This window comes from Mycetomoellerius zeteki, unplaced genomic scaffold, assembly GCF_001594055.1.
Source record: "Mycetomoellerius zeteki isolate Tzet28-1 unplaced genomic scaffold, Tzet1.0 scaffold126, whole genome shotgun sequence".
Classification (NCBI taxonomy): domain Eukaryota; kingdom Metazoa; phylum Arthropoda; class Insecta; order Hymenoptera; family Formicidae; genus Mycetomoellerius; species Mycetomoellerius zeteki.
In genome coordinates this window covers 414,585-425,735 of record NW_017256190.1, presented here as the reverse complement: position 1 = coordinate 425,735, position 11,151 = coordinate 414,585, and the positions used below count along the sequence as shown (strand labels likewise).

The window sequence follows — 11,151 nt, the reverse complement described above, 5'->3', positions numbered from 1 at the left end:
CAAAGTCAAATATGATTTGGTCGATTTCGCGATTCAATAATTAGGGACGAGCGAATGTTGACTGGTGCGTAACAGCATCGAAACTTCGCGGCCATTATCTTTGCCGATGCCTTGGCGTGACATTCATCATGTCGAAACGCGGTATAGCGCATCAAATGCCAGCAAACGATCGTAATTCCTCTGAGCCCGGCGGTGAACGAAGACGAAAGGAAGAAGAGCACGGGTGGCGATGTCTCCTGGAAAACTGAGCGCGTTTCACTCACGGTCGAGCCGCCACTCGAAGCAGGGTCTCGCAATTTCACCTTTACCCTTACCCTTACTGCGACCAGGTGACGGCAACGGAAAGGCACGCGAGAGGGTTGACGATCCGCCGATTGAAGAGCCACTGGCTGGGGGGAGCGGGCACGTTCGAGAACCCCTTCATTGCGGGGTGGCTGGTAGGCTAGCAGGCAGGCAGCCCACAGTTGCCTCGCACACAGGTGAGGCCGGTATCGACCTGACGCCAGAAATACCGCGCAGCATCGACCGTCGTCGTTATACCTGGTCTCGCCCTCCCCCGCCCGCACCCTCTTCCCTGCTGCTCTTCTCCGCCGTCCACCCCCGGAGGATGCGACGGAGGGTGCCATATAGTCGATGGTGGAGGGTTTGGGGGCTGACGCACGGCATCACCACCGCCAATCCCTGGGTCCTGGCGGTCGCGGCTGCGCCCTGCCGCGCCTTCCGCGGCGAAACCGCCACCGTCGCCACCGCCACCGCCGTCGTCGTCACGATGATGAGAGAGGGCGCCGCGGCGATCCGGTGGCGGGGAGGACTTCGAGGGCAGACGTTCCAAAGCCACCCCGACGGAGAGACACGCCGAGACGCCCCTGCCACTGGGAGCCCTTCGGTCTTAGTAAGTATCCCGGCCGATTTCGTTCCCTGCTCCTGTCTATGTTCCTCGTGCTGTCCTTCCTCTTGCTAGCACGTCTCTCGCCCTTGTCTTTCTCATAAAGGGGTGCGTGTGTTCCCGCGGTGAAATTTCTCTCTGGGTGCTTTGATGCGCGACTCGCTGGGATCGTTTGACAGGAATCGGTAGCTTCCGGCACGATTCAGACATGACTCCTATGTATTTATCAATGCTTTTTCCTCCGCCTTTTTGTTGATTCTTTTAAAGAATTAGCCTCGTCTCCTGAAACCTCGTCGACCAGTTCGGGAAGATTTATGTTGAAACAACGATAATTGTTAAACGATTTTTCAATTTTCTCAGCTATTTCTTATTAATATTCAATTTTCTAAATTTAATTTATTCAGTATTAAAATGTTATTTTCTTATAAAGCAATAATTTTTTTGAATTTTTAACAAAATGTATTTTATATCTTTTCTGCAGCTTCTTTACAATGCACAATATTCTTTCACGATTTATTTTTCACGTTTTCTCCTGACTTGCTTTGCTTAAGTGTCACTTGGAACAATGGTTAGAGTGTGTGTGTGTGTGTATATATATACATATATATACATATATATACATATATATACACACACAGGGTGTATCTGAAATAACGCCCACTAATCATACAGTGCTATTCCTAATAAAAAACTAAGTCGAAAAGTGTTTTGCAATTTTCGTGATAATTAACAAGATATTAATTTCTAAAGATTGCCGAATAAACGAATAAAATCGATGTATAAGACAACTTTAAGATATCTTTCAGTGTTCCTTGTGAAAATATTTTGAAGATGTTTCTTAAAGAACTCTTAAAGATATCTTAAAGTTGTCTTATAGGTCGATTTTAGACATTTTGCTCATTGAGTAACTAAAAAAAAGTATTGCGAAAATTGCAAAATGGTAGAGGACTTTTCGACTCAGTTTTTTATTAGGAATAGCACTATATGATTAGTGGCGTTATTTCAGATACACACTGTATATATAATATATATATATACATTTTCACAAATATTACATTCTCCATATAATTATTTATTCTCTAATTTTGTGTCAATATTTTAGCCATAAATCTATCTCTATTTTTTGCAACAAAGCTGTTACAATTTGTTAGATTTTTAGTGCGATATAAATTTCATTCGAAAATCTAGAATATAACTTAAGTAGTACTATTGATATTTCTGTCCTGTTTTCTATTAGCAATTTTTAGAGAAAAATACCTACATATTTTTTTAGTTCAACATTTTTTTATGAAGTACTTCAGATGTTAATATTGCGATCCGACATTTTAGATCAAGAGATTCGATTTTTCATATTTTTATTTTACTAATTATGATTAACAATCGTTTAATAAAATAATATTTACTATCAGAAAGTGATAAAAATTAGGAATTGAAATTTTATAAATCGGTATACACTGTTTTCGTCAAGCCGGTTAAGTCAAATTCCTCACTATAGTTACTCTAGTACAGCTCGCTGTAATATTGTGTAACGCGGTCATCGTCGAAGGAAATCTCTGTGTTTTAGTTGAAAATTGCAATCACACGAGCGACGCAGGTAATAGGGGGATTATCCGCCGCAACCCCCTGCAAACAATGGCGCACCAAATAACACGTGGCTGCCAAATAACTATATTGCGATGTGGCGAGGGGGAGAAAAAAATTACCTTGGGAAGTTACCCACGTGTGTAATGTCCGGTCTTCCTCAAATGTGCATGGTATGGGGCACGGGACGTTATAGATAGACGCATAAACGCTAAATTTAAATCCGCCCATTGGTAACGCGTACATAAGATAATAGAAAGGTTAGTAAAAATTGTGTCGATAGTATATATACGATAGAATATGTAGAGTACGGACGCGTTGTACGATGTAATGCCTTACGCGCGATTGCGACGGGTTAAAAATATGATGATGATGAATTTTAACTTCTCGAAGGTCGACGGACTCTGTCCCACTCCTCCAACATCCAACTCCCTCTACGAAACGGGCATGAATTATACCTTCACATAACTGCATTATTAATGTGTGTATATAGTCCCGTAACGCTTAATCTAATGTTTTCTATTAGGGTTTTTGTTGTAGAAAAGAACTACTTAAACGCGGATTACTAGACCACTTGGCTGTTTTCAGATCACTAATTTTCTTCTTTCCTTTTGACTTAGTAATGACCTAAATTGAGGATAATATTTGAATAATGTTTGATCTTAATTAAAAATGTCACGAGCTGGAAATAATGTCATTTTTGTGGCACGGATTCGTAATTGTACCTACCTGTATTGGGGTTAATGAACGAATTTTTATCGCTGTCTTTTTTAACAGTACGCGAATTTTAAACAGTTGGAAAATATTGTCGCCGTTGCAGACTCGGTTGTAAATTCGATTGAAAAGGTGGAGGGCCCGGGGACGCGAGGAGTCAAGGAGTCGGTGAACGACTCGAAGGACGAAGACGGATCAGACGTCGCCTCGACTTTGAGCGGCCTGCTCGCCGGTCTTCCGACCTTGGCGGGCCCCCAACGCCTCGCCAACTCCCTGAGGCAGAAGTTCGCTAGCAACTCCGGTAAGTCGGTGATACGTTTTTTTTTCACATGCGGCTTTCTTTCGTACATCAGGGAGGCTCGTTGCCGTAGTGGAGCCCGTCGATCGATCGCGTTGCGCCATTAACGAGAGTCACGGCGACAACGACGATTGACAGGCGCCATTTCGCAAACGAGAAAAATCGAGCTATCACGTTATTCCGAATGATCGCCCGAGGTTTCAGTTTAAATGTTAGTCCGCGTGTTATTATAATTATTTACAATCGACCGCGCATCCTGTTACTTTTGTAAAAAAAACAAGCCAGAAATAATGGAATAATAAAACTGCGAGTCTCCGTTAAACAAAATATTTATTTTTCCAAAAAGTAAGTTAAATCAGGTAGACTGTTAATCCAGATTATCGAAAAAGAGTTAATAAGTGCATTTTTTATCAACTACACTTGCCAATTCGCAAAATGTTACTCCAGTTTTTTTTGCCTCAAATCTTGCGAGAAACACCATTATGTTACAACGTTATTGAAGTATAATTTAAATCTGCTATTTTCCATCGTGCTTTTGCGCTGTTATCTTGGCAGTTCAAAAGAAACATGAAAAGCGAAAAACTGTAGGAGAGATTCAAAAGAATTGGCGAATTGCGTCTCAAAGAAGAAAATGGCTAGTTCAGCGCAATTTTCTTCTGTTTTGTGAAGTATTTTGGCTATTAACTTTCTATGACTTTAATAAATGACGATAAATAAGATGCAAATTGAATAATCAAATTTTTAAATATGACACAATGATCTTTGACTGGATTATTTGATGTACGTCCTTTTTCTTATTCTTTAAGTAAAAAAAAACCTCGTACACTATCGTTCACTCTTTATTTTGCGTAATTATTTCAACGATCGACAACTTAACCAAAAACAATATCGCTCACAATTACTGTCGAGCTATTTCTTTCTGCACTTAACACTCGTGAGATGATTAGCGACGACCCCGATGACAAGCACGTCACATCGACCCTCGCCTCTTGTTTTCTCGACGCTTTTTTTCGTGCTGTTTTTATCTCCACCGTAATGCGATACACGATATAGTAAGGCTCGCTCAGGTACACAGAGTCGATCTCGCGGCGCCTTATCGTGGGGGAGCCTTCATCCGGTGTCGTGTTCTCTTTCACGCGCGCGAGAGGGGAGCACAGCCTACGAAGAAAAGCCGAGCCAAGTGCGGGCGTGCGTTTCCGTAACGTGTTTCTTTCCCGCACGCAAGACTGTAGTTGATGTCGGCGTGTTCATGATGTTGGCGAGGTTACGAAGTTGGGGTTGGGAAGGTTGAGTGATGGGTAGATGGATGTCGTTCGCGCTGACCACTGAGTCGCTTCTTCGATTTCGCGTTCTCGCGAAGCGGTTGTGTCGTCGCGTAGAAGCGCGGAAGCGTGTTTTAGCGCGTACACGTGCGCCTCACGTGAAGTCAATTTATTTCCGCGAGCTAATCGTTGCCAAATCGGTGATCTGTTGTAGGTTACCCCCGGCCCGGCCTGATGCGCGCCGCCCCAATCGCGACGATCTCCTCGTCACGCTCGCTTCCCGAGGTCGCACGACTGGTTGTGACCGCGGTTAGTCCCTTCCACTAAGACACACATAAAAAAATCCCGGAAGACGTCGGTCGCACTTCGCGGGCGACTACCTAGGAACCATGACGACGATACCGATACTCAACATGGAGTTCAGCGAGCTCAAGGAGATCGTCTGGTCAAAGCTGCAGGAGCCCAAGTCTCAGCGTAAGCTGATCCTGGTCATCGTCTCGATAGCGTTGCTACTGGACAACATGCTGTACATGGTGATAGTACCGATTATACCCGATTACCTTAAATATGTCGGAGCGTTCGGAGCGGTAGAGGAAACGGTCAACACCACCGGTCCATCTGGTCATCCCGGCCAGGATTCCGCCACGGGGGTGTTATTCGCATCGAAAGCGATCGTGCAACTGATGGTGAACCCATTCTCTGGCGCGTTAATCGATCGGATCGGCTACGACATCCCTATGATGATCGGTCTCTGCATCATGTTCCTCTCGACCAGTGTATTCGCGTGCGGCAAGAGCTATGGCGTGCTGTTCTTCGCGAGGAGCTTGCAGGGCGTTGGATCCGCGTTCGCTGATACCGCCGGCCTCGCTATGATCGCCGATCGTTTCACGGAAGAGTCGGAACGCTCGAAGGCGCTCGGCATTGCCCTGGCATTTATCAGTTTTGGCTGTCTGGTCGCGCCACCGTTTGGAGGAGCTCTTTACCAATTCGCCGGCAAGGAAGTACCGTTCCTGATACTGGCGTTTGTCAGCCTGGCAGACGGTTTTATGTTATTGCTGGTGATGAAGCCGATCAAGGAGCAGTTGCGCGATCGCCACCACGAGCCCAAGTCGACGATACCGATCTGGCGGCTGCTGATGGACCCGTACATCGCCGTGTGCGCGGGCGCCCTGATGATGTCCAATGTCGCGCTCGCCTTCCTCGAGCCGACGATATCGTTATGGATGGAGGACACAATGACGCATGACAACTGGAAGATCGGTATGATCTGGTTACCGGCCTTCTTCCCGCATGTGATCGGTGTTGTGATCACTGTGAAGATGGCTAAGCAGTATCCGCAATATCAGTGGGTGATGGCGGCGGGCGGCCTCGCGCTCGAAGGTCTCTGCTGCTTCATCATACCATTCTGCACCTCGTACAAAGTGCTGATGATACCGCTATGCGGCATCTGCTTCGGTATCGCGCTAATCGACACCGCGCTGCTGCCCACGCTGGGCTACCTGGTGGACGTTAGGTACGTGTCGGTGTACGGCAGCATTTACGCGATCGCCGACATCTCGTACAGCGTGGCATATGCAGTAGGTCCGATCATAGCTGGCGGCGTCGTTGAAGCGATCGGTTTCACCGCCCTGAACGTCGGCATCGCCTTCTCGAATCTGCTGTATGCGCCAGTTCTCTACTACTTGCGTCATATCTACGACTTTAAGCCGTTCCAGGATGAAGCGAACGTGCTAATGCAGGATCCACCTGATAAAGAATACCAGACGTACGTGCTGCAGGAGCAGCGACCGATCACCGGCGAGATCGGCAACCACCTGAACCAGACGCGTATGGAGACAAATATCGATCAGAGTTACGATCAAAACTATCAGACGGCAGGACAAGTCGGTTACGATCAGCGCAGTTACGGTATGCAGAACACGATCGGTTACAATCAACCCGCTCACGAACAACCACCGGTCTACAATCAACCGGCTGGCTATGGTCAACCCGGCGACTATGGTCAACAGAGGAATTACGCGGCCGAGCGTCAGGATCAGCGAGGCGCCCAGGCTGACGTGAACCCCTTCAGGAGGCCGGAGCCGGCGGATCAGCGGCCGGCCGGGGACAGCAACCCCTTCAGGCAAGGAATGTACTAGAGCGATGGTCGCTGCTGAGTGTCGCTGTAGCGATCCAACTGACCGAGTGCACGTCCCCTTCGCTCGAGAGTGTGTTCGAGTCTTCGTGACAGGCTTCCACGTATATCGGCAAGAGAGAGTCGTCGCGGGACACGGCGGCTTGGCGAAACTCCTGACAACGATGGCGATCGGGACGCTCGATCAAGATTAGAAGGTCTGGGGGATCGCTGATCGCGCGGTGTCCCGCCGGATCTCGATCGTACTCGGAGTATCGTTGGCGTTTATCGGGGATGGCAGAGGCAACGACTTCCAAAGTGATTCTCTCGGAGCTCTCGCGATGGCTTCATCTACGAATGGTGAATCATGACGGTCCTGGTATATGTTCGAGGTTCCGCGTGTAGCTGGTAATACGAATCGCGAGGAAAGAGGGGAAAGGGAGATAGGAAACGTTGCTGGATACGCGACGTTGAGATTGTAAGATGAGGAGCAGAAGTGGAAGGAAAAAGATCGGATAAGCACGCGGAAAGGACAGTGGCCGTCTTTGTCGAGAATAAGGACTTCAAGGAGAACAACTAGTCGCAACATCGAAATAAAATTAGAGTGAGAAGATGGGGGGGGGGGAATGTGTCGGTGTTATGGAGGAAAGAGAAAAGACAACGTCCTTTATTCGGGATGCGAGAAATCATTGCGCAAAGTGTTAGAAGGAAAGAAAGAGGGAGTATATACGACCGCGACGAAGGCTTCCCATCAGCAAGGACCTTCGTTCGCGGATTGCCGCTGGGCAAGTTTTGAGTTTTTAACGCTTTTTCGTTGAGAATCGTTCTACATTGCTGAACGGAAATATCATATCACTAATTAAGGCATCAGAAATCTAGAAAGTAAGGCTTTAAGTTAAGTAGGCGATTGTGTAGAGGGTTGTGATTTGCGAGGGCGGTCGATTTGCCCCACGAATCGCTCTGTATTGGCAAAGTACTCTCGTCCCTGTTTCGATTTTTAAATAAATTTTGTTGCTAAGAAACGCCATAAATGATACGTTAATAATAAAACTTAGATTACGAGAATTGTTTTCGGTGATTCAAACTTGAAACTTTTAAGTATGCATATATATTCTAAAATTGTTAGTTATGTATTTTATTATTAATATTAATTTTTTCAATGGTAGAAATAAGCATTATAAACATTGATAAAACTGGCAAGTAATAATTAAAGTCGTTTTATTAAAGATATTTTATTCTAGGTAATTTTCAGAATCTGAAAACTTGTTTTATATTGTCTCTTTTTTTGTACTTATTCATCGTTTTTAAGAACAGGCTATATTTTAACAAAATCTGAAGCAATGTCTTTTGCAATATTACTCATATCAATAAAACAGATATTGCTATCATCGTTAGAAATTCGTTTAGAATTCTGAACAAGTCGATTTCTATTTTAAATAATTAGAAATTGTTACATTATTCGTAATTTTAATTATCTTAATATTTAATATTTCAAGAAGGTGTTTTTCTCTAATTATCTCTTTTTTCTGCCTCAATTTCATACGATTTCTTTCGCACTAATTGAGTACTTTGCCGCAATAATGGAGCAATACCAGTACCAAAGCGCGAGTGCGTCAAAGTAAACATATCTGTATTTTTATGAGATTACTTTTCTAATTGTAGGGATACATTTCGTTCGAACCTTGTCAGGGGGGTTTCATTCACGCAGCAAAATCGCGTGTGATATCTAGACGTATCTAGGCATGCATAATAATTTCTATATGTATATAAATATATCAAAAATTTTATTATGTGTCGGAGTGACTTGGACGCAAGGTTTTGCGATGACTATCGCGAGCTATTCTTACTCTTCTATTTTTTTTATTTCAGACATTTACTCTGTTTCTTTTATTATATTTTAATCTTCAGCTGTTTTTATTTTAGATATATTATTCACTTTGTTTCGTGTTCGAACATTCATTATCCAAACGATATCCAATTCCATTATTTATATTATTTTTTATTTTTTCTTGAATAAAGCAATATAAAAAAAACTTTTCTTAGATTATTTAGAAAAAGATTAAATAAAAATTATAAAAACTTCTTAATTGTGAAAACGGTAAAAACTTGTTAATTATAATTCTTCTTGCCACGATATTTGCCAAGCCTTACGACCAAGAGCACAGCACACATTCGTACCTACTCGTCAATACTAAGAAGCGTCGCGAGAAGCAAATAAATAAGTTGTTAATTAACTAGCACTATACCGGCACGGTGATTAGTCGCCGGCGTGTTGGGCGCGAAAAGAAGAGGTTCCTCGATCGCCAAGGAATCCGCTTCGCTCGTGTCGATCGGACTTCAGGACCACTCGCCCGTCGCGCGGATCCTCGAGGATCGATTCGCGAGTGCTTTGAGTTAATTCAGTGCCTGAACTTCGCAGTTTTTATCCCCGTGGTCGCGAGACTCGTAGTACGAGCGAATAATTGTAAAGCTATCCCCGCAAAAGATCCAAGTAAGTAACCCGACCTAATGTAACGTAGACAACACTCTATATTAGACCGCTATACATATGTACCTAAACATATACGCGTTTTTGTTTTATAGCCAAGAAAGAGAGAAGAGCGCGTTTAATCTCTGCAATGGCTTTTTGTTTCTATGAGCTGGCCTCTAAAATTAGGTATTTTATTGTAACGGCAACGTCTGGCCTGTTGATGATTATCGTCACAACTCCGCTGAATAAATTCAGCAAAGATCAATGCAAGAAGATCTCGAAATAATGAAATGTAATGTATTATGTGCTTCTAACTATATTCTCTTATATTAAAGTGTCACTTTTAGCTCAAATCTATAGATTAAAGTAAAATAAGGTATATATTAATAAAATTTTACAACATATTTTTAATTACTTTTCGTACTGTGACAAAAATTTTTTCTTCTATTCATTTTTTTTATTTTGAATTTATATTTATAATTATATATTAACCTTTTTCCGAAGTACAATTCGAGCTACAATTTTGAAGATCACTATACCGGCATGTGTGATAATTACATCGGCAAGACGTTGCGTCAGTTGCACTATGGTTATACATACACATTACACATATATACATATATATATATATATATCGGATACAAAGTTATATTCGTAGCTTCTTCTGCTCTTGTAAATATATTACGCGCGAAAGGAAGAGAAAAAGAGCTTTTTCCTTCGCGCAAATACGTCGCGTATCGAGTGTCCCGAAATTATTATCATTTCTTTCTAGTTACACGCTTCCTGATCGTTATTTTCGTAATAAAAGCTCGAGGTAAAATTCTGCTAAAACGTTCGTTTAAAATTGGATTTGTTAATTTTTTTTATATGCGCAGCTTACTATGCGAAATAATCCGCTCCACTTTTAACTGCGCTTATAGTCTGATCGTAGCCACGATATTGAAGTAAATATTGTTCGTTTGACCTATAAGTCTTCGTGATCTTCGATAGTGGCAACAGTCCCGGGGCACTCGGTATATCTTGCCTACTTGTATCATATCGTTCGTGAGTGTTGTGAACGCGACGGTGTGTGTACGTGAGTATAAAATCCTCTTTCTTCTGCGTCGGGACTGAAGGCCAGTGCTGGGCAAAGGTGTTATTGTCCTGACACTCGTAGGAATAGGACCTGAGGACCTTAGAAGCGAAATAGAAACCTGGAACGGGATAAATTTCTTTTTGAATGAAGAAAGGAGATATACGCGTTCCTCGAAAGGCTGTCATGTTTTAAAAACATAGTAAATGCATTAAAAAGTTTTTCGTTTCAAACCAAAGGTCTTCTATTCGGAAAGAATGATTTTATTCCTAAGAATTATTTCTTTTCCGAAAGAGAAGATTAATTTCTTGCTTTTGAGATCCTCAGCTAATTAGATAATATGAAAAACTCGCTGTTATTGTACACATACACAAGTTTCGTTAAGTTTCGATGATTATACGATGTATTATTTGTTATAATTATTAAATCGGAGCGAAAATGGCGAAAACTTTCCCTATTCTGTACAGAAGATTCCTAAATTTTACATAATGATAAACCTGTAGATAATTATCAGACAATTCGCAGATTATTCGTTGCTTCTCCTATGCTTGGGAAAAATTCTAAATTGATCTTGAGTTTCCAAAATATATTAGCCTCTCAAATTGCAAATGTGTAAGTAGCTTCCTCGGTAACATACGTCGTGCAAGACGAATATACAGTGCGTTCTGTACTTTATTTAGCACTATCGGGAACGACGTTTAGAGTAAAAATACGGGCGCTTATAGTTTCCCAACGATATTTTTCTCACCTCGAAA

The 11,151-nt window shown here is 42.8% G+C and overlaps 2 protein-coding genes across 2 annotated transcripts; both read left to right on the top strand.

The window, feature by feature from the left end:
• The first annotated feature begins 481 nt into the window (after positions 1-481).
• LOC108731401 (uncharacterized) lies at positions 482-3,369 on the top strand. The gene is made up of 2 exons (XM_018461726.1): positions 482-892; positions 3,288-3,369. Exons 1-2 carry the CDS (start codon positions 608-610, stop codon positions 3,297-3,299), a joined length of 297 nt encoding a protein of 98 aa, XP_018317228.1. The 5' UTR covers positions 482-607; the 3' UTR covers positions 3,300-3,369.
• A 36-nt stretch (positions 3,370-3,405) lies between these two features.
• VAChT (Vesicular acetylcholine transporter) lies at positions 3,406-7,953 on the top strand. The gene is made up of 2 exons (XM_018461724.1): positions 3,406-3,482; positions 4,956-7,953. The coding sequence occupies exon 2, from the start codon at positions 5,131-5,133 to the stop codon at positions 6,877-6,879; it is 1,749 nt and encodes a 582-aa protein (XP_018317226.1). The 5' UTR covers positions 3,406-3,482; positions 4,956-5,130; the 3' UTR covers positions 6,880-7,953.
• The last annotated feature ends 3,198 nt before the right edge of the window (positions 7,954-11,151 follow it).